Genomic DNA, 24,636 nt, shown 5'->3' with positions numbered 1-24,636 from the left:
CTTTCATGGTGACACTTAGCTGTGAGAAGGAATCCAGTCACGAGATTATGGAATTGGAGCTGCTACCTCTGGAATAATGTAATCTCTTTTTTATTGCCTGTTTGGAAATTTAGCCACTGTCAAAAATCATCTGCCCACAAAACATGATATTAAAGGTACAACAAAGCTAAAAGCTGCAAAGGGAATCTGACAAGGAGGTCTGCATTGGTGGAAATGCTGCAGCTGATGCAGGTGGCAACGTGCAGACTCTTCTCAATGACTCTGATGATGGGCAAAGGGTGAGTTTGTTCTGGAAATGGAAATTCTTCCCCACAGACTGCAGCTCAAAAAAAAAAAAAAAAGAAACTGGTCAGCTGTTGTAAGCCTGGTTCTGTTACCAACATGACACGCTGGTGGCCTGAATGGATGCTAGGGTGAAAAGGTAATCTCTAGGTAAAAAAATCCTCTAGGTGAAAGAGATGATGGGGCCTAGTAAGCTGTGAAGGAAATCCCATCGATCCCTTGCTGAAGGTAAGCGATTCCGTGGGCATCAGCAAAGTCAGGCAGGGGATGGATGTGGGGCTGCAAGGCATATCTCCATCTGGTGAAGCTGAACAAGTGTCAGTCCCATTGGGTCCTCACCACCTGCAGCAGAATGCAGCAAAAGCAAAGAGAGAAAGCCAGACAAGAACTTGATCAAGACCTAAATCTTACTTCTGATTCTACGCCTTTAGAAAAGACACGTCTCCCTGCCATCCAACAGCACTGCTGCTCTCCAGCTGGGGTTCGAGTCACTGCTCTATAGACATCTCCGATGTTACACTGGGACCCACCTTTCCTGCAGAGTGCTGTGGCTCCAGGACCATCCTCCCTCAGTTGTCTGCTCAGCTCTCTGTTTCACCAACTTGTGTTTTCAGAGACTGCAAGATCTCAGGTGCAAGCCAGAGTCGTCTCCTCCTCCACCTCAAAGACTGAGGCATGTGCTCAGAGAAGCCTCTGTCTTTTAAATGAAGCCTCACAGTGAGTTAGCACGTGTTTATGCAGCAGATTTGGCGCTTAATGATGTGAAAGCTATCTAATTTCATATCTTAAACCTATAATATAAACTCATTTTTATAACCATACTAATCAGCATTCTTGCTCGTATTTGAACTGTGGTCTTACAGAAAGTTAAGGTGGAAAAAAAAAGCACTCAGAGCAGAGCAAGGCACTTGTGATCTCAGAAGGAAATTACATGCAAACAGAAACTCACTCAGCTGTCAGTTGCACGAATCCAGGTGACCTCCCCATCAATGAGGCAAGCAGCTTTCTGAAGGGAAAGCTTCTACTCTAACTCTTTGAGGCTGTTTTTCTACTTTTTAAGCAATGATATGAAATTCATACAAGGTATGTGATTGACTGCTGAACACAAAACCGCTACTGGCTGTGCACTACTGCACGAGACTTGGAACAACCTTGCCTTCTTTGCTTGTTTTCAAAGAGTTTGCCAAAAAACACCAGGTCTTAGAGGACTTAGACTTCTCTCGAGGAAATTCCCCCTCCGAAGGAGATGACTGATTTAGTTTTGAGTTTTTTATCTACAACCCAGACAGGCAAGTAGAAAAGGAGACGAACAAATGATAATTGGCAACAATCTGTGGACCCAAAAAAGCAGAGTTTAGCTCTGTCAACTTTGAGGATTTTACTCGAGCTACAGAAGGTGAAAAGAGACCAGAGGGTGCAGCAGGGATTGACTCCGGCAGTGATTATGAGGAGGTGCAGAAGCGGCATAAGGAATTAGTTCTCAAATCTGCAGAGCCCCTCTTGAAAACCTGGTGACCTGAAACCTAAGGAAGTGCCCAGGGACAGATGTCCGATGTCACCTAACGAAGTAGGGGACTCAGCACAAGGGATCTAATCCCCCTAAGCTGCAGCAGCCCGCGAGCCAGGGGCAGACAGGGCAGCCCGACATGGCTGGTGGCATTGCCAGCAGCAACCCTCTCCTGCAGTGACAGGGAACAGCAACTTGTCTGCACAGTCAGCTGCGACCTGCTGCGAGACCGACTGCCAGCAGCAATGCTCCAGCTGGAAGTTTTCAGCATTATTTTTGAACAGAAACTACAAAGAGGATGAAACTGGAAGAGGTGACGTGTGACAAGCTCCGCTACTGCCTATAGCAGCAACCAAGCCAGTCTAGAAGATTTGGGTGCCATCAGCTTACTTCACACAAGGGCGCAGAATGGGCACAGTCTGCATTACAGGGGGCTACCCAGGGACACGTAATTCTCTTGTCCTTTTCTCCCTCTATTTGTGTAAATCCATTTATTGGAACAGTTTGCAGGTAGGTGGGAATTCTGTCCATCAGACCCCCAGCTGGCTTAATCCAATCTCCCATGTTCTTACAATTTATTTGGGTATTACTTGAATGAGAGCCCCTGGGGAGGGAGCCTGGCCCTTCTTACTGACGAGCAAGAGAGGCAGGAGGTTTATGTTAGATTGGCATTTATATGAATGGATGTCAATAAGAGAATCTACTTCTTCCAGTCACATGCACTGAACATACATGCAGAGTATGCATCATTTAAAGCTCACAAGAAAATACACAAAGGTCATTTGTTTTACAGCACCAACAATAAGCTCTAAAAAAAAGAAAATCACAAAAAAACTTACCCTGCGCTTCATTCTTCCCTTCCTTTCACTTAGAAAAATACCTTCATTTTCTTAACAAAAGTAAACTTCTGATCATCAAATAAAATAGCTGTGATTTTCAAAATACAAAAACACTTTGCCACATTTCATCTATGGATATTTTCCATTGTATTTTGGCAATTCCCACTGCTATTACTATACGCACAGCGAAGACTGAGTGCCTCCCTGTTAGTGAAGCATCACATTGTCTCACTGGAGCAGAGTTTATGGTCAATCAACCAATCTTACCGTGCAAGAAATTAAATGGGGGTGCTACGCTGTTCAGAGGCAACTCCACAACTGATCTAGCAATAGTATCTTAGGCCATACTCATGTTTTTCTGGTCAGCCAGGAGTTTCTGCAACCTTTTTATCACTGGACTAAGATTTTGGCTTAAGTACACAGATGTGGGATCTTTACCTTGTAGCTACAGATTTATAGCAGCTGAAAGCAAAACCCATTAAAATTAATAGGCTTTGCTGGGACTTGGGGATGTTTTTAAAGGAGACCATTCAGACAGACACAAATGTAACAGAATAAATCAAATCCCCCAGATTGTTTTCTATGATGTTTAGGAGCTATGTAATAATACTACATCATTTACCTACTTTAAAATGAAGTATTTCTTGTATTTCAAATCCTGTTAGACTGAAAATTCTAAACAGACTTATGGTTTTTATTGCTGTAAACACATATGCCCCAGGCAACACAAATCTTGGTTTGTTCAGGAGCTGAAACCTAAAAAAAAACATCCCCAGATATCAGTTCAATACAAGTCTTAAACATCATTCACGCTTACCCACATACACTCAAAATACATCCTTAAAGGCTCACTCATGATTAAGCATTTCACCAAACCAAGGCAGCTCATTAGCCCTTAGAATTGCCTGAAAAGATTTACGTTTCCATATCAAACTTGATGAGACACTCTGTGGATGCACTGGGTTTATTTCACAATGTCTTTCCCGGTTTTCAGTCCCAGCACCATGATTTGCCTCCCCAGATGGCCCCGAGCAAAATCCTTATGATTACTGCACCCAGTGACACCTCCCAAATGTGGTGTGCAGCTCTTCCAAAGGCACTTCCAGCACAGAATTAAGGCACCCTCCCATATATTCATACGTGAAGACAGTGGACTGTAAATTCGTGTCTTGTCTTGCACTGTGCTAATTTCTTCATGAGAACAAGCCTTCAGCTCTTGGATTCATTGCTCTCCCCTCCAAATTTAGATATCTGCCTTCAGAGTCCAGTCACTTTAGCTTGAGATTGGAATCAGACTCTGGAGGTGTCTATCTCTCCACTGACTCCTCAAGAAACCCCAAAAAACTAGGCCTGAACTTAACTACCCCACAAAGCACCAGCCATTAGTTGTGCCTTGTATCAACAAAATGTGTTCAGCAGTGTGAATCTATAGTAGAAGTGAGGTTTCTGATCATCTATCTAAAGCATGATGAGAACTCTAACTGAAAAGAATCACCACTGAAAAGTCAGGCGTAGCCTCGTCATTATAAACACTGTGTGCAAGCTGAGATTAACAGCAATGCCATGATATTTGGTAAGGATGAGACTACATCACATGAAAAACAAGTGGGAATCACAATTGCTTAAAGGCCAAATTACAGAAATTTGAATGGCATACTCTAATTTTTGGAAGAGACAACTGATCTTGGGTGGCTTGAGTGGAGATGTGGTTTTTAAAATACTCACACTGACAAAGATCAGTTCAAAGGTGTGTGGAACAAGGAACTCTAGCATGGGAAACTTAATGTTCTGTTTCATACAAAATCTATAAAGTTAAATTACATCAAATCCTCCTTCAAAATCACTCTGTGAGAAAATCTTCAGAACATGCCTGCATCTCTGATTTGTTTCATTTCAAAACTAATGAAATCCTAAATGTTTATAGCACACATCAGGATTCCAAAGTGCTTCCTAAACATGCTGGTGTGCAATTTATAGGTAGAGATTAGGTTTATGGGTTCAGAAATCACCTCAGCCTCTGAGGCTGATACATATCAGATGTTTAAATTTGGGTAGTACACCAAATGTAAACCCTTTTCCCTTGGCCTACAAGTTCTTAGACCATTCTGTTGCAAAAAGATCACAGCTTTATGTTATCACTGGAAAACAAAGAAAGAAAAAAAAAAACCCAAATCTCCAATAGCTTGCATTCCTGAATGGTTGTAATGTCTCTTTTAGAACAGTGCATGGAGTTATACCTACATTTTGCATGGTGATGTCCCTCTCTTGATTTCATTACTATCAGAATCATTCTTTATTCTTTCTGACAATACGGGAGCATGGAAATGACCCAAAAGACTCTCACAGAGTTTGTGTGTGGGATGTGAAATAGAGTTTAGGAAGTCTTTGTATTCAGAACTTTCAGACTGAGGAATCCTCTTTGTGGTCATCCAGGTTCTCTGTGCTTTGATGGCTCCTTCTGTTAAAAGCAGGACAAATGATAGAATCATAGAATCACAGAATTGCTCAGGTTGGAAAGGACCTTCAAGATCATCAAGTCCAACCGCAACTTAACCATACTACTCTAACAACCCATCACTAAATCATGTCCCCGAGCACCACATAATATGGCTTGTATTGTTAACTGGACAGGCTACAGTTTGGCAATCTCAAACAACAAATACAACTTAGAACCACCATCAAGATGCGCTTGTTATGGACAGTGACTGTTGTGCCTACACGGGGGGGTGAGTGATGTTTTAGTTTGTGGGTATAAGAAAATATTTTGATATTTAATTCATCGGTCTTCTAGGATAGACTGTCTTTATGCATGCCCTCAGTATATGAGGCCTTCATTTAACAGAGATGGATGATTTTGAGCTAGGCAAGATTTTCTTTATAGGGGAATAGAGAGGAAAGAAGGGGATGAGGGGCCAGAGATAAGGAAAAAAGGGAAAGAGTGCTCAAAGCTGTCCTTTCTTTTTCTCCCATGATCTTTTCTGCCTGCTCCCCTAAATGGTTTGGATGTTCCTTATACACCATAAACACCAAGAATGCTGTCAATAACCCTATTTTCTTCTATATGTAAGAAAATTGCAACTATTCACATTTTTTCCAGTAATTTAACCTAGCTACAAGATTCTTCATGTCTACATTGAAACACTGTGCAATAACAGTGCTCTGTGTGCCACCCCAAAGAAGTAAAATATAGCAGCTGATTTATCTGGAAATGGTCCTCTAAACAGCCAGCAAACTACTACAAAAATAAGGCACTGGAGCATGTAATGGTATCATTCAGTTAATAATTCAACTGATAGAATGTTGTTTTGTTTTGAGGAATATAAAGGTATATATTGGTAGCTAGTAATTTTTCCCCAGTATGTCTACGAGCTGCTGTGGTGATGTTTCTGCTATTTTCTGCTAGTTCAAACCTACCTTAGAGCTTCAAGTGCAAGCTTTGTTTCTTTCCGACTTTCTTCAGTGATTGGGTAGAAGAGAAGTATAAATAAACCTACAAGGATGAGGACAGCAGGAACTGCTCCAATGAGGATTTTCAGTGTGAGGATCACATCCTTGGATTGTCTGCATATTCCTGGCTTGTACCCAGTAAACCTAAACCAATGGAAATAACAGTGGTGTGCATGTGTCCAAAACTTAGAGACACTTGGTCACCTGAAAGTCTCCTTCTTGGATTATTCCTTTCTGCTGATGTTCTTTAAGACTCTTCTCCTCTTTTTCTTTCTTTTTTTTTTCTATACCCCTCTTTTTTCCTCTCCATCCATATGTTTTACATCTTGTTTGTCAGATCTCGTCTTTCTGCTGTTACATATAATTGCATTACCTCTGTATTTTCTCATTACTGTAATATAACATTTAACTATTAAGAGGAGGATGGAATCCCAGGCAAGAAAATCGGTCTGATACGTGACTCTTATTAATATTCAGCAAAGTATTTAACCTCAGCTTTAAAAAATGCAAATAATCCTACCAATTTCAACAGCAATTCTTAACTTTAATTTAAACACATACTTAAGCACGCTGTTCAACACAGACAAATTTACTCAAGTGCTAAGAGTTAGGTACACATTTACACTGCGTCGATACAGAGCTCTCATGCAGCCCCACGAGTGCTGATACATTCAAGTTCCCATTCTCAATTTGCAGAATGAGTTTGTATTCCTCTGAATATTCACCTGTGTTCTCCCACAAACATCTGTCTTGGCAAATTGCTGGGAACTAACTGAAATGGAATGAGCTCATTGGTAAACTGCTAATTTGCTTGTTTTAAACTCTTCCTAAACAGTAAAAACTAGCAGATTTGGTTTCTGGGTCTTTTTTTAATTTTCCTTTTTTTCTTTTTTTTTTTTCCCTCTTTTTTGAGGGTAATGTCTAAAGGAAAGTCTGGTCTTTCTGAACTGAAACTTGCTAGGGCAAGTGTCTGAATGCTGAATGGCCTGGCCTCAATGATAACAATCCTGTCTTTAGTGGTCAGCCAACTAGAGCTGCTGGCACTTTCAGGCTCAGGGCAAAAGGCAATTAACTCCACAGGGTAAAGGCAGAGTACTTTCAGAATAGATCCACTAAATGAAAACTCAGTGTTACTTACTCCAGGCAAGCTGCAGAAATTCCCAAGCCAATTCCTGCAGACATCTTGGTAAAGAAAACATAAGAAGAATAGAAAATGGTTTCATGTCCTTTTCCATGAGGATTCTGCAGGCGAAAGTTATCGACAACATCAGGCAGCATTGACCTAAGAGTAAATAAGAGTAAATCTCAAGCGGAACTCTCTTCTCAAAGGCCAAACTTACTGAAAGACATTCAACCCTTCATACTCTAAGATTTGAGTGATGTAATTAGTTATGCAGATGAGAGAATCCAGATCAAAATGTCTTACTGCTGGACAGGAGGGCAAAAGTCCTTATAAAAAATGCAGTCACAGGTTAGCAAGAACAGTAGAGAAACTATCGAACACTTGTTGGGATGTGACAGAATTCTTTACACTGACTTAATTCCATCAGAAGTTGTAATATTAAAATAACTCTTGGCAAGCTAACAAAAATTTCTGAAACAAATGGGGTCTATGCTCTCTTAAAAGAGAGAATACTTCAAATAGGCTGAATTTAGTGGTTGGAAGTAACAATGAAAGCTGCACAAATGTCAACTGCAAATTGACATTTTTTCCAATATATTTCATTATTTGGTGTTGGAATAAAAGGCTTATGACCTTCTGTGCAGAAAGGCATTTGTAGTCTGACAGCATATATTACATTATGTTTCCATGATCTCTTGAAGTTTCAGAGTTTTCAGGGAATTGTCCAGATGAGTAATACAAAACAGCTCTCAACAATGGCCTTGCTTTGCGGTCAACTTGACCTGAACAATAATTATTCCATCTGGAGAGGAAATCACCCATTCTTCCCACATATTATCAGTCCTAGAGCCAACAACCTTGAAATCTCAGTTTCTTTTATCCATATTGTTTGGGTATTTAATCCATAACACAGGATTGCTCAAAGAGATACATAGCTTCACTTATACATCTCTGCCACTTAGTTGCTCAAACGTTAATTTGAGCACAACATCCAACTTCATCATTTTTATAGTTCTGTTAGAAACCATACCTAGGCAACTGATTTACTGTTATCACAACTCCAGCAGCTACTTAGACTATTGATTAATGTGGATACTTTTAAGTACAAAGAGCTGCTACAGTTACAATACAGGCTTAACAACAGCATAATTACAAACAGCCTTTATTCTAAAAGCAAAAGCAAGTTATTGGAAGGGACTCTTGCCAAATTACGTCTCTTTGAGAGGCATATTCCACGCAGTACACTTATACAAATAGACATATAACCCTTCTCCACCTCAAATGCAAAATGTTCCTACCATGGCAACAGCAGAGATGCTGCAATGCTCAGACCAGAGACAAAAGCCACAAAGTAAGCCAGGATCAGGTTTGGAATGGTCACTAGCATGACTGTAAAAGGAATCATCCACTGAGGAAGAAGAAAAACAGCACATGTAACATACAGTATGCACTATTTAGCGATATATAAATTGTTTCTTTCAAAGTACAAGATTGTCTTGTGAAATGATACATCATACACAGCAAAGCCTTACGCTTCAGTATTTTGGTGAAATAGCATTTCTAAGGAGCCCTGAGCCATCCTGGATTTTCCTATCCAGGAGAATCAGAGAAAAACAGGAGAAACAATGCTACTGCCTTCTCTGCTGGCACTATTAGGGCTGTTACTGAGCTAAGAAATCAGTTCCAAGTGCCTGTTGACCAGTCATGAAGCCAACTGGCAGACCCTGGCCACCTTCATACTACTAAACTCTCGTAGTCTCCAAAAGAAGGCTGTAGAAATAGTTCTTGTGAAAAGCCCCTTAAATGGGCTAGTTCCCAAACTGTGCCCAGATACTTCTTTGAGATTGTTCATCAGTTTGTGCAGAGGCTTTTCTGATAATTTAGTAACAGAGATGGTCAAATACCAGTTACATCTCTGGGACAAGAGAACTATTTAATATAGTGTTAGAGACAAAGCCTTGAAACATCCTCACGCTGCCTTTCAAGGGGAAGGACAGAGGTTCAATGGCCAATTTAAACTGTAAAAAACATTTCACAGATCAACTTAAATTGTGAATGAAGAAGAGTTCGCTTACACTTTCATTTCCAATGACTGCTTTAAAGCAATCTAGGTACTGGGCAGTAACTAAAACCAGGAAGGCACTGTGGTTCACTCCACACAGCCAGACGCATTCATGACATGGCACAAGTCACTATGGTTACCCTCAAAATTAAACTAATTTGGGCTGCTCAGGATTTGTTTTCTGACAGTACTTTAAACCATCAGATTTCTTCAACTTCAACTTGAGGCAACGGGCTTACAGGATTGAAAATCCACTGTTTTAAATCTGATTGAATGCATACAGCCCAGCTGTCACACATCCATCACATGCTCCATCTCCCCTGCCTATGAACCACAGGCACAGCACATGTAGAATCCGGAGCCAGGGCTTATCTACAGGGCTTTTTAATGATAGGGGATTAGTTTAATATAAAGTATTTCAATCTCCTATAGTCGCAGCTGGGGAACTGAGAGTATGAGAAGAGCTTTCACGGAGAGTGATTCCCCTAAGCACTGCTATTTACAGTTCTGTATGATAAGTGATTCTGGGAGTCCTGGAGTCTAATCCATTATGTTTATGTTTTAAATGCATTTCCCATCTAAAGCATTTTCTCCTAACCTAAGGAGGCAGAAAATAACCTTTCCTGACAGCACATTCCCAGTACAGACAGCCCAGTGTTGTGGCAAAATCGTTATTTCACCACAAGAGAGCACTCCAGCAATACAAGATTTTACGTTGCCTATGAGCAATTTTATGACAGGCTTATTCTCCACATGGGGCCCCAGTCAGAAACCAAAGCACTTACACAAAATTCTGGATCAATAATAATAATCATTGTAATTGTAATTTTCTATTGGAAGAGAAGCACGACCCATAAGACTGAGGCTGCAATGCCCTAGAGTTTCACTCGTGCAATCCTAGTGCAATCATGGGGGCAGTACTCCTGCTGCAATAAACAGCTAATGTGTCTTCTTCCTTCCTATTTGCAAAGCAAAAAATACTCTGCTATTGGCTGCTTGTTCCCTAGGCACAGCACTGCTGCACAGAGTCATAAACAATATCCCACGGTTAACATGCATCTTCCATCCATTCACTGGCAGCACAATGGCAGGGGACCCCTCTGGGATGGGGAAGGTGGTGCTGAGCTGTGCGGCAGCACATGATGAAAGGCAGAGCAGGAAAAGCTGCAGCGAGGATTCACACAAAAGCGCGCCTCCGTGCCCAACAGTGCTGATAGATGGCACTCAGTCAGTGCTGTATGTTTGGTGAAAAGAAAGACCGGAGAAATGTGTGGATTTTAAAGTTTTTTTTTTTTTTACAAAGTCCTCTAAAATCCAGAGATACAGGGTGCTCAAAAATTCAGTCAGACATCCCCCCGCTTAGGGAAGTTTGCCGCTGGGTTAAAATTAGTACAGAAAACTTCATAGTCTAGTATGGCCCCCAGATTATTATCCATTATTACTTTTTCACGTAGGCAGTGATGAAGTTGCAATGAAGAATCCAAAGGCGATCAAAAGAGACTTTAGGGCTTTGAGATGATTGGTTAAGGGATCACGAGTACATGTAATATTTCTCTCTACTCTTTCAGTTTCAGGGAATGATATTGGAAGAAAAACGCAGACCAGCTTATGAAGGTTGGTGTTGCTGGCAAAATTTTGGGTTTTTTGATCATGAGATGGTCTACACGGCATCACACTGGTTGGTGCCTGATGGGATGCACCTTTCTCAAAGAAGGAAAAGGATTTTTGCTCAAGAGTTAGCAGAGATGAACGAAAGAACTTTAAACTAGAGTTGAAGGGGGAGAGAAAAATAACCAGGCTCACTGGTGATAAGCTATGGGATAGCACTCCTACGTTTGAGGGATAGCATGCTAACAAGTTCCTTCATTTTTTTTCCACAAGGCACGAGGTACACAGTGGCACATTTGAAATGTTTCTACTCCAGTGCATGCAGCATGAAGAATAAGGAAGAGGAGAAAAAGCTTTGGCTTGAACCAGAGCTATGGTAACATTGGCATAGATGAGACTTGCTGGGAAGAGCCCTGTGACTGGTGGTTACGATGGATGGTTAGAGGCTCTACAGAAGTGACAGGCAGGGCACATGTGGTAGGGGTAGCACTGTATTTAACTGAGGGGTCAGACTGTATGGAGCTTATGATGACACGTTGAGAGACTCTAGGTAAGGATTAAGGGGAGGGTCTGATCACGTGCTAGGAAAAGGTTCTTTGCCAGAGGGTGCTTGGGCACTGGAACAGGCTTCCCAGGGCAATGGTCATGGCCTCAAGCCAGCTGGATGGTTCAAGAAGCATTTTGACAATGCTTGAATTTTGGGTGGTCCTCTGTTGAGCCAGGAGTTGGACTCGATGGACCCTGTGGGTCCCTTCCAACTCAAGATATTCTTTGATTCCCTGAAAAGCTAATGTTAGCTAAGATGGGAGGAAGATCTGTGAGGTTTATTGTTGAGCAAATTTAGGCCTTAAAAAAGGGAAACACACACGTGCACATACACAGTGTCTCCAAGAATCTTTAATACTCAAATACAAGAGAAAGAGACAGGTCTTTTTTAAGACATCTTGCCAAAACCATGATTGAACAGTTCCCACTTGCAAAATTTTTAATGAAAATTCCACCTTCAGTCACCAAGACTTAGTGATTGTAAACTCAATGTTTGTCCCTAAGTGTTTGTCTAAATTTAACAAAGCATAATGAAGCAGAAGCCAATAAACCGCAGTGCAACATTTGGACTGGATGATCTTGTAGGTCTTTTCCAACCTAGCTAATTCTATGATTCTAATTCTATGATTTCTAGTCTGTACACCAACTTGAGCATGGGAAGGATCTTGTTTGGATATGGCCCTATACTTTAAGAGGATCTGGTCTTCGAGCTTCAAGTCAGTACATAGATGACCGGTCATCTGGGAAACAACTGAAAAGAGGATAATACCAGTAGTGGGAAGCCAAGATTCCTGTTGTTCGTCTACCTACCCTGCTTTCTATACTCTTTCAGGGGTTTCTTCAACATAGAACTGCTTTCACAGGAAAACGACTCCAGAGCAATTCTAATTCTTTTTTTCTGGAAACTTATTTTCAAATTACACCTTCACCCTGAAAGCTGAGTAAGATTTTGGAGAAAAACTTTTCTCCTGTCTCCTTCCCTTCCAGAAGAACATTCCTGAGTGACAAGCACAGGAGCCTCGAATGAGGTGATTTTGTTTCACAGTGAGAGAGAACAGATAAGTTGTACAGATCGCACAGGGCGGTAGTACAGGAAGATCCTGTGATGCATTGCCAGACATAAAATCCATCACTGAGCACACAGAAAGCATTCATATTCCCTTGAGAAATATCTACAAGGTGAAAGGGAGATGAGGCTTTTTTCAGTCCAACCCCTGCTTAGATCATAATACAGTCAAGCAACTCAACTGTAAAATTAAGTTAAACCATGTTTATAGAGGTGCCAACAGGCTTTGCAGTTATGTTAAACTAAATTTCTATAGCCAAGTTGGTTGAAGAAAGCATTTTTCATAGCCAAATATACCGAGGAGTTTTCCTAAGAAGGAAATCTTCATTCCTTGGTTCACCCAATGGTCCAATACTGCTTTTGGCAATCATCTTTGCTCAAATGTTAAAAATAAATGAGGATGGGACTTAGATTCCAGATGTCTACTTCAAGACACATAATGATTCAGCGTATTTGGAATAGGGGTTTTAAAGTTACTTCTGATTCTTTGGAAGTCATTCTAACACACAGATTGTAATTGCATAAAATGATAACTATTCAATTATATTCATTATTTGTCACCAGACCTAAGCTTTTCAACTTTGTTCAGACTTGACATATAACTTCAGGCTGGATTTTCCAAGTCTTCATGCTTTGTAGTACACAAGACAGACAATTTCTTTTTTCCTCTTTCATAAGTAATTGAAGGTAAACAGGGGAAAATGGGAAGTAACAGGCCTATACAATGATTCACTGAGGATGATGACAGAAAATTGCTACTGTCTTTGCTAAGTGAAGGATTTAAAATAATCCATCAGAGATGAGGGCAGGCTCCCTGAGGTGGCTTTGTAGAGCTGTGTCAGAGTTAAACTAGGCTTCCTTTCTCAGGCAGGTCAGGTAATTTCTATTACTTCGCTAATAACTGTCCATTCCCAGTCACAGGGATGTGGGCAGCCCTTCCTGCTTAGGTTTCTAGAGTAGGATGTAGAACAGACTTCTGTCTCTTCCTTTGCAACAGAATTAAAAATGCAGTCAGCTGCGCATCATAGGCCAAACTAGCCTTGTACAACAGATAACTTGAACAGATAGCTTGTCAACTTGAGTCAAAATGGATCTGAATTTATTAAACATCATTTGGGCTCACTTCTGGGAGCAGTGAAATGCAAAGCTTGTCCAGATTCTTAAAAATAATAATAACTATAAAAAATGCTGAGACCTCCCCTTAGCATCAATCCGTTTCTCTAAAGTTTCTCTTGAAAACTTGGAATCTGCCTGAAATGCGGTGTAACCATTTTAAAACTTTAAAACTGACCAAATTTCTCGTACCTTGAGGTTTAAACACTTGAAATAATTCCTGAAATGGCTCCAATTGTCACAGACAATGAGCACAAGATTTTTTTCTTTTCTCCAAGGATTTGCTTACCGAAATCCCACATGCTGCACACTTCTTGCCAAATCGCTGCAGAAACTTCTGCCAGAAGGGAATGCTCACAGCTGCTGATACCTACAATTAACAAAAAAAGAAAATCTGTGCTGTGCTTATTGCTGCTTCATAGGCTTCATTGTCTTCATCGGCTGTAGAGTTCACAAATATCTTTCTGTCTAGTACATTAGGGTCTGAAAAGCAGATGAACTTGCAGATTGCTCCCTATCGCTCTCCAAGCAACTGGTTTGATTCCCTCTTATATGTTACAAATGAAAACAATGCAAGAGAGGTTTTAACAAAGTTAAATATCAAAATACAGTATCAAACTTTCCTTTTCCTAAGGTAAACCACTGCAGTTAAAGTTACACAATCATTAAAGGCCAAGCATATTGCAAATATTTGTACTTTGCACTGATGTCTTTTACCTCACAATTTGAACCTGACACATTATCATTTAATTAAGCCTTATCCTGCAGTACAGGAAGAAAGCTGAAGAGCAAGATACACTTATCTTGAAGTATACACAGAGTACGAATCCCATCTCAGTCTACCCATAAAAGACTTCTTGACTTCTATAACTTTGTGCTAAAAACGAGTGAGATTGAGCTAGCAAATAAAAATATAAATAAAACCACAACTCACCAAGATGGTCACCACCAAATACTGGAAGTGATAGCGAAGATCAGCTGCATGAGTACAGAATAGGACAAAGTTGCTCTGCTCCAGCTGTTGAAGATATTTGGCGACCACCACCAAAAGAAGGAAAAGGAAAAAAGATAAGAAGACATCACACTCCGTACTAGCCAAACATCCCTGGGACTGATTTATCAAATGTAGGATTTGGAGTTCTACAACAACTTAAAGAAGTAGTCACTCTCCTGTTATCACTGGGGTAACACACCAACAATATCAGGGCAAGCAAGAGGAACTTCAAGCAACTTCAACTTAAATGTACATAGTGACAGGTTCACGTTAAAACTATGTATTTATTGAGTTTAATACAGCTCACTTATCAACCTTTAAAAGATCCCTGGACTACAGGGAGGAAAGGTTTCTTACCAAATGGCTTCACATTTTTTCTACAGCTCCTCTCTATGGGAGGACATGCCGCATCATTTTGTGAAAGTCACATTCAACTGCAGGTCCTGATTCGAAAATTAGCTCTATCTAGCTCTAGTTAAGACCACCTGCCTCTGAACACCTTCTAACTCTGACCTAATGCCTTCCATCACAGAATTCTCTACCAGAACCAGTTCAGCCACTATCTGAGATCAGTCACCTACGTAAAAGAAAGGGGGCAATGGTTTAAAGTGGCACAGAAGAACAGACAGAAGAGCAAAAACATTCTCTAAGCAACTGAAACCACAGGAGACTGTAGATGGATAACATATAATGACCCAATCTGGGTCACTGGGACTAGTTCCTCACCTCTTATGGAAAAAAAAAAATAGAAACCTGTCTTTAAATGGTCAGGACTTTGGTTTTCCTTCTCGTTTGAATGAGCCATCTCCAGCTGCATAGAACCCCAGGCACCAAAAAAAGGGTTCTGGTTCCCTGCTGACTTCTAGAGGAAGGCACCACCCCCTTGATCATCACCTCCAGTCACAAGTCAAAGGTTATTTGCATTTTAGCTGCTTCAGACTCTCTCATGCTGGGACTGGAATGAGGCCAACACGCAGCCTTAGAGTCTAAAGTTACCTGAACTGCTGTTGAGATGAGAAGAAATGAAGCTGTAAGTTTCACATATGGGCCATGCTTCATGGTGAGTCCAAGCCCCTTGCAAAAAGGAATTGCTCTGTCTGAACTCAAGGCATAAGGATCTAAGAGGAAGAGAATATGTAAAATAACAATCTTTTCCAGAGACAACTATGAAATAAATATTAGCAAATCTAAGCATATTTAAATATATCTTACCATCTTTTTCCTTTACTCCAAGAAAAAGAATGATAATTCCCAGAAGATATATACCTCCTATAACCCCTGCTGCAATCATATAGACTTTTGCCTTTGAAAAGAAAAAGACATATTTGAAATGGTGACAGGAGAGCGACAAATAATCATGAAAATTTCAGTCTTTTTCAGGTGAGTCATCTGCAAGTGAAGAAATGCCCATCTAATAGCACCAACTGTCTGTCTTTTACTTTTCTGGAGAACATTCATTTCTGCAATTCATGTATAAACAACACCTACTCCAGGATAAACCCAGGACACGTAAGTATATATTTCTTGGGGGAGAAAAAGAAGGTGTGAACAAAGGTCTACTGTGTTGGCAACAAGAATATTTAAAAAAAAAAAATGCTTATGTTGAGACTAGCTATAGACACACACAGTCATCTGTCAAAAGCACACAGCATTCATAGAATGATTCTGTTTTTATTTTATTTTATTTTGAATCTTGTTGATCTTTCTACACAGTCCTGAAACTGTATCTTCATTCTGGGGGGGAAAGGCTTCTGAGCTGATGCAAACAACTATTACAGTTACTCCATTTACACATAACAATAGTAAAATCTTACTTTAGGCTTTAATAAATTTTAGAAAACACATTCTAAAGCTGATGTTTTGAGAATACAGTAGCTTGCATGCTTGTTTTCCCAGCTAGGTAGCAAAACATTTAAGCAAATTCAGAAATCTTTGCTTTCTATTAAGCCAGGTGGAAAAAACCCCCCAAGAATACCTCCCACACAAATCATATTTACTGTTTCTGACAGTGATTATATTGACTCTTGAATAGAGCTTTACAATTTTATTTTGCTTAAGTTTTCTGTAATAATTTATTTTTTACTATATTATGAAAGATAAAACAAGTGCTGGTTACAGAGCTTTTTGACACAATGATTACTTGATAGGAAAATTGAATTCCGAATGATCAGTACTACGTTGCAAAAGCCAGGATTATAAATCTAGGAACAAAATGGTAAATAGGTATGCAATCACAAGAATGTACTTCCCAAATATGAAGTCACTTAGAGTAGATGCAATGTTAGAGAGATAAACCACTTCAGTGGTTCAGTTAGACAATCTTCAAGTGTTCATTTAGACAACCTTCAAGATGACAACCTTTGTTAAGGTATTTACATTTCAGAAAGGGACACGGTGATGTAAAGGACAGTCTTGTATTTCTTTATTTGGGATAAAGATATTTTGGATACCAAAACTATAAACACAGTCACAGAATACATTTATACTGCTGGCTATGATTTGTACGGACTGCAGTCTACAGTAGTGCAGATACTTGAGTTCACTTAAATAAGGTAATTTCAGCCTCAAAAGCAGCCTACACAGGACAGAAGGGCTAAAAATGTCAGTCATTCACAAGGTCTGTCTTTAAAGGAGGTGAGCTTTTGAGCAACTAAGAATCAGACTTTGTGACAAAAAAAAGATTAGGGTCATACTCCTGAATCTCTCTAAGAGAAACCATCAAGATTTTACCTCTTCTAAATACATATGTATGTATATGTTCATAGACCCTATCTATTTCTTAACTTATAAATGAATGTCCATTACTCATTCAATCAAGATTCAATATCTCCTGTCAGTCATCCAGTTGGTTGCACATTCTGTTTGAATATCATGTAAACAAAAGGCAAGTGCCTCATCGCACCACGCTGAGCATCTCCCTTGTGTGTGCTGGTGGCCGTGCATATTCCACTAATACAACCAAACTGACGTCAGGTCATGTGAATGGCAAAAAATTGGGATTCTCACAAAACAGGGCAGAAGGGAGTGAGGTGGGTTGCCAAAGCAATTCATTAACGCTATGGCTTCTGCTCATGCCTGAGGGTTTTTGGGAAAAAAGGGCAGCAGAAAACCAGGAGAGAACAGAGCCTTTCCCAGAGAAAACAGCTGGACACCATATTCCAGACCATTCTCAACCATGGGACATTACTTGTCTACAAAACCTGAGTAGGTGATGCACAGAACAGAGGAAATACAACGAAACCAACCAACCAAACAAAAAAAAACACAAGAAAATCTCATGAAAAATGAACACTTCCCTGCATGTAAATAGGGAAGTGAAGTGAGGCAAACAAAAGAAATAAGCAAACACTCTCCATCTCTCTCTTATGTCGAAGAGCACAGGAAAGAACATCTGGTTTGAAAGAAAATAAATCAAAGTGATATACTTTTTTTCCCTGAAAGCCATTTAGGAAATTTGAAAGTGGAAGATGGTGATTATAGCATAGAGCAGATTCAGATAAGGAATCTGCTGTGCAATGAAATTCAGCTTGCTCTACAACTCCTCAAGCTATTTGTCTCCACAATTCACAGAGCTGTAATAGCACAGTAGTTTTCTACAGCAAGCCATTGTCCACTAGAAGCTAAAAAGGAAGAAAGAATGGTGTTCTGTGTCTTGTTAAAACATGCACTAGAAGTTACCTAACGAGCAGCTTCAAAAATACTTTAATCAGCCATAAAATGGCACTGCCACATAGAAAAGCAACCCTGATCTCCCCAGGCAGTTTCTCAAGTAATTTATCTGAGAAGACGTACAATGGCCCGTGCCAGCAAAAAGAGAAGCAGGAGAGAGCAGTGTCTGAGATGGGGGAGATGCACGGACTGGTCCTCTTCCTAGATTACCTGTGCTGGTGCCAGGGTATGCAAAGTTAAAGTGTTTGTGAAATCGTGCCTTTAGCTTGTGATTTTTCTGTTGCTGAAAAGTGGTAACAGTAGTGATTCAACTACAATAAGCAGAGCACTGGCTACAGATACATACATCCTGATTTGCAGTGTGCACCTGAGACTAAAATCAGGTCAAAGAAGCCTTCTTCATGGAGAAGTGCTCCCAGTTATTCCCTGTTACCAACCATTTACTACCAACTGTCTTTTGTACTTTCACAAGAATATGGATTCCAAGTAGGATTTACAGCTTCTTGCACGTACCAGCCATTAATCTTTACAGCGGGTGCCTACAACTAACTGCTTTGAAAAGCAGTGTTGCTGAACTGAAAGATTCTGCTACAGCCTCTTTTTCTTACTAAGCTTCTATTTTAAACTGTAGATCAGCCTCTGGTGAAAACAAAGTGTAGCTACCTACCTTCTAGCTCCTTCACAGGCCAGTACCATCAGTAAAGCTCCTCAGTATAATTCTGCTGTCACACTGAGAATGGATTGCAAATTCAACAGATATGAAACCTTGTTCTTTAACAAGGCAGTTGCCTCAGCTCCAGCACTGCTGGCTTCAAGGAAGTCACGTTCATGCTTATCCAGCTGGGTAATGTGATGTGGTATTACAGGAAAGACACACTCCTCTCCCTAAGAGATTTTAGCATGCTCCCATAGACACTTACTTGATGAGACAAGGGGACTGAGGGCTCAGAAAAGCCAGGAGTGTCGTGCGAGGATTGGGTAGGGCTGGTGGTGTTTACCAGCGGGTTCAAAGTGCAGTGATGAGAGAGATGAGCACTGGCCACAATTTGCCCCTGAAGTGCAGCTCCAACCAAGGTCCCAAGGACTTCCATTGTCATTCCTAGAGAAGGAAGCACAAATGTGTGCTGAGGATGAGAACCTGATTTCTCCACTGCTTACAAACCTGCTCATGTATCTCACTGAAGAACAACCTTATCAAAGCAATACCACTTTCTTTCATATGGATCAGACAGAACATGCGGTACCAAGAACAGCTGAACTGGGAGATCAGTAATAGAATAGTGTCAAGGAAAGAGAGTTTTTATAACTGGTTTTCTGATCAGCCTTTAGAAGCTTCTATGGAAGAGCTTCTTTTACACACAGGCTGTGTGATGAGTATGGCTGGGATTAAGAGCTGTAAGGGGATAACACAGAAACATTTCATCTCATGGACAAGAGCCGAACTACAAATTAAATACTGAATGCCACTTTTCCAAAGCACAGCTAGGAGCCATAACATGAGACTTTTCATCTCAAGTTTGACAGTAACTTCATGAAACATTTTGCAAGCCACTTATCTGCTCAGATCTCTGGGCTTCTCTGATGGCAAAATGAAATGATACTTACCCCAGGCTTCTGTAGGAAATAATACAGCTGTAAAGCTCTTGAAAACAGCAGATGCTGTTCTTAACAGCATCATAGGATCATACACTAAAACTCAGAAAATTCATTATAGGCAACAGAGATACAACTGTTATGAAACTTACTTACTGAAAAGTACCAGCAGCTGAGAAGCAAGCAGATTTCAAATTTCGTGTGCGCTCAGAATTTATAATGTATTGCTTTCCACCTTGGACAGCAAAGCAGATCCTTCAGAAAGTAGATTATACATTGGAGTAGGTTTTAATTTGCACAGAACGTAAGTAGGATTTATCTTAAAGCAACCTTGGAATCCAGTATTTCTCCCATATATTTACAATAAGGAGCAGGGGAAAATTTATGATAAACGATTCTGCTTGTCTCCAGTAGAGGGTAGTGGATCCACTGATCCCATCCTTTTGTTTTTTTTAAAGCACGCTTCATATTACACAGCTGCTTTTCTTTAAACAGTTGAAGGATGCCTGAACAACAGACTGCATCCAAGAAAGTCTATCACCAAGAAGAATTCTCTATGAAACTCAAGGAGAGGTAAGAGAAGAGTGTTTAAGTAAGGCCTTGTAAAAAAAAAAAAGAAGAATCTCATGTAATCATAACCATTCCAAGACAACTTGTCTCCAAACAAATATTATTTCAAAATACACCAAAACACCAACATTTGAAAAGTCAAACTTATGGTTCATTGCACCACCCTAAATTGTCTTAGTAGAAGGGTTGTACATTAGAAAGTTGAAACACTTTTCTGAACAGTAAAATGGCATTATAAATGCATAACGTCTATCACACATGGAGCTCAACAGTGTTTATGAGCAAGAATTTCACATGCCTGTGAGGCATTATATTGGACTAGCAGATAGGAAAACACATTTATTTGGATAACAGCCTCTGAAGACATAAAATCAGACAACAGAAAATACTAGGTGTGTGGATTTAGTTGGAATTTCAGCCAGATGACTCAGGATACAGAACTACTGTCAAAGAATATAACACAACTGGAGTCTCCTGCTGTTTAGTCCTATCCTCTGACTACCAGCTCTGGGTTTCTTTTGAGATGACAATAACGCTAATTACAGCTATTCCATGTAGCTGAAGAAGGATGGTATTGCTCAAGGGATTCACAGATTCACAGAATGGTAGGGGCTGGAAGGGACCTCTAGGGATCATCGAGTCCAACCCCCCTGCAAAGCAGGCTCCCTAGGCCAGGTTGCACAGCTCGGCATCCAGGCGGCTCTTGAACGTCTCCAGAGAAGGAGACTCCACAACCTCCCCGCGCAGCCTGTTCCAGTGCTCCAGCACCTTCACTGTGAGGAAGTTCTTACACACATTTGTGTGGAACTTCCTATGCTTCCATTTGTGGCCATTTCCCCTTGTCCTATCACCACGCACCACTGAAAAGAGTCTGGCCTCGTCCCTCTGCCTCCCACATCTTAGATATTTATGAACATTCATCAGATCCCCTCTGAGTCTTCTTTTCTCAAGGCTGAACAGGCCCAGGTCGCTCAGCCTTTCCTCATAGGGGAGATGCTTCAGGCCCTTTATCATCTTCGTGGCCCTCTGCTGGACTCTCTCCAGGAGATCCCTGCCTTTTTTGTACTGGGGAGCCCAGAACTGGACGCAGTACTCCAGGTGAGGCCTGACCAGGGCAGAGTAGAGGGGAAGGATCACCTCCCTCGACCTGCTGGCAATGCTCTTATTAATGCACTCCAGGATCCCATTGGCCTTCTTGGCCACCAGCGCACACTGCTGGCTCATGGCCAACCTGTCATCCACCAGGACCCCCAGGTGATTCTGTATTCAGAATTTCTGACGTGACAGTTTAGAACTTCTGGCCGTATCATCGTGCCTCTATGGTCTGGTTTTCAATATAGTCAAGCAATTATGTTGACCGTTAAAAGGGCTAACGAAAGAGAAAAGGGTTCTTGCCACACAGAGAGAACAGATGCAACAAAAAAGAAATCACAAACTATTCTAAAGCACCACTGAAGGACAGGTTGGGACAGAGAAAAAATCTTTCATGGGACATTTCAGCACTCTTTTCTCCTTACATTGCTTAATGCTGGTGGACATGAGAGACAGCAGTTACATAATAAAGAAGGCATGAGAACAGAGCTGAAGAGAGTAGTAAGGGAAGAAACTATTCTTACACGCAATTTATGGTCTATACAGGAAATCTTGAGAAGACTTTCATTGCACTTTCTTGATTTGATCAGTTTGCTTCAAAGTAAAATCTTTGGTTTTGATTTTTTAAGAGCCAGAGATATGGTCTGGAAGCTGTCATTCTTTTAATGAATACAGTCATGCTGTAATGAATACAGAGTGCTGGTAATATTTCAATAAGATCTTTCTGCAAACTACCTGGAATGTGTTAGAGTTAAATAGGCATAGATACAATTAAAAAGAGAGATTTTAATTGGTGTGAACATGCACACAAATTTATTCTCTCTTTTTTTTTTTTTTCCTTGGTGAGGTGTCTGCCTTGGTTCTATTTTGCAGAGAAACTTTTTAGAGATTGGGAGGCTTCAGAGGTTGGGATTTTGAATTTACAATGTAAAACACGTAAACTACAGAAATCCTAACTAAAAACAAATAACCAAAAAAAAAAAAACAAAAAAACCAAAAACCAAAAACAAAAAAAAACCCCACCAAACTACTTTGAGGTTTTCTTTAATTAAATATAGGAGATTGGCCCTTTGTTTTTTTCCTCTACAAAATATCCTTCAATCAAATAATTATTCTCTATCCTGGCTTTGGGTAATTTTAATTTTTCTTCTAGCTTTGCAATAAATTGAAAAGAGTTCATACCTAATCAGACAACTTGAGACAATAAAACATTAATGTGTCCTATTTAGATAGAAAAATGGTAGCATTTATGGGACAAAATATTTTTCACTGAAGTCTAATGGAAAAAGCCAGTTCAGGGGCACTGAATATTAGTAATTTCCTATAGCTAGCAAATGATTTCAAATAAAACACACCCCCAGTTCTCATGAAATAACTCATATCACACTCACGGTATGCTGTTGCAGAATCTCTCTCTTTCTGGTCTGTGCTGAGAAACATGATGAGAGCAGAGTATGGCACTTGGAATAACTAGGCAAAGAAAGAACAACATATAAGACATTTCAGAGTAGATGCTTTATTTCACTGATATCCAGGAAAAGAGTTTAATGCAACATTAGAATTCACATATTTAGAACACTGCATCTTTTAGCACAAAGATCTGTCTTCCCTTCCTGACTTGTAAAGCATATATTATGAAAGAGATTATTTTTCCTCATGCAAATAGTAAATAATAAGTAACCAAGAGGCTTTACCTTTATGCTGTATTCCTTCAGCTTCCTTGGGAAAAAGTCCTTTATAACCAGGCTGTAAAGCATCTAGTTTTATTTGCAATAGGAGAACCACTTTCCCAGCTTGAGCTAACTAGCAGGAAACGGAGCCATTATGAAGACAATACAGCATTCCACCTTATTAAAGCCAGAAGACTGCATAAATCCCCCAAATAGTTCAACATCTCTTTCACTATGTAATTCTTTATATGGCTGGGAACTCCTTTTTTAAACTAGGATCCAGGGAAATGCAACCAGGTTACACCCTGCTACATTGCAATGCAGGTGCCTGGCTGCCAGTCCTGGTCTGCTGTGAGCTGCACCACTGAAGATACCTTGTTTCACCTTGATATTTGCTACAAGGCAGAAGCAGGTGATACATCCCTGTGTGCAGTATGGAGCAAGTCAAACAGGTTCCCTGGGACCTACCAAAATAACAGTTTGTACATACATACTGTAAGTCGTGCAACACAGTGCAAAAATTCATGTGCTCAAACTTTCCTATCCAGGCCTAAATATCATGATGACTACTACCAGTGCTATTTCAGCTTTGGGGCTCTTTGTCTTCCACCTTCAGACAAAGCACCCACAACTAGAGCCACAAAGCCATTTGCCTCCTATCTGCCCCTGACAGTAGAAGTCAGGAGAATTGAGTGTCTATGGCCACCAGAGTAATTTTCCAAAAAGCTGAGATGGTTTTTGACAAATATGCTTCGGGGGAAATAGGCTCCCCTTTCACGTGCAGGCTTCTCAAACCCCTTGGCAGTAAATCACCACCTTAGCCTCAACTGCCAGAGAAAGTGACTGGAGGGAATCTGGCTGAATTACCAAACCAGACAGAGAAAGCCTGGGCAGGAACTGTCAGCCAGCAGAGAGCATGATTAAGGGACATCCACTTAGCCCTTAAAAGTTGCTAGAAGTTGAAATACAATGAAAAGATTTGGTAATCTCAGTTTACTAAACTGGAATGCAATAAAACAGACAGGAAAAACGCAAGTTACTGCTGAAAACACGGTGATTTGTAACCTACTTACTGTGGTCAGTGCTTGGAAAATGCAGTAGAAAGTCAGGTACCATGCAACCCTTCCTGAGACAAATGGAGGCAGGTACCACATGAAAAAGTAGGACACTATTGTGAAGGGTGTACATGCCAGCATCCTGCAAAGCAAATGAACACATGCCAACAATCTCAACGTCATGACAGCAAAGCATACTAAGTTTTCCTGCTAATAGTTGATATCATGCAATTTGTGTTATGCATTTTCCGAAAGACAATAAAGGTGTGATTTGACATTAAATGCTAGTGTGGATTAAATGCACAAATTAATGTAAGACGCATACAAGTGCTTCCACAAAGTGGAATAAAATGTCAAATCTGAGGGAAAAGTGCTATACTTAAATTAATACCCTACTCGG

At 40.4% G+C, this 24,636-nt stretch overlaps 1 protein-coding gene across 1 annotated transcript in view; it reads right to left on the bottom strand.

The window, feature by feature from the left end:
• MFSD2B (major facilitator superfamily domain containing 2B) overlaps positions 75-24,636 on the bottom strand; it is a 39,359-nt gene continuing 14,797 nt past the window's right edge. Inside the window, 11 exon segments of the mRNA XM_021391030.1 lie at positions 75-5,086; positions 6,043-6,219; positions 7,214-7,357; positions 8,497-8,606; positions 13,883-13,963; positions 14,528-14,611; positions 15,584-15,705; positions 15,800-15,890; positions 19,177-19,355; positions 22,903-22,981; positions 24,255-24,378. Coding sequence (XP_021246705.1) covers positions 5,029-5,086; positions 6,043-6,219; positions 7,214-7,357; positions 8,497-8,606; positions 13,883-13,963; positions 14,528-14,611; positions 15,584-15,705; positions 15,800-15,890; positions 19,177-19,355; positions 22,903-22,981; positions 24,255-24,378 — 1,249 coding nt within the window. The 3' untranslated portion in view covers positions 75-5,028.

This window comes from Numida meleagris, chromosome 3 (assembly GCF_002078875.1).
Source record: "Numida meleagris isolate 19003 breed g44 Domestic line chromosome 3, NumMel1.0, whole genome shotgun sequence".
In the NCBI taxonomy this organism is placed as follows: domain Eukaryota; kingdom Metazoa; phylum Chordata; class Aves; order Galliformes; family Numididae; genus Numida; species Numida meleagris.
Note: the sequence above shows the minus strand (reverse complement) of the source record. Positions and strands in the feature narration are given on the sequence as shown.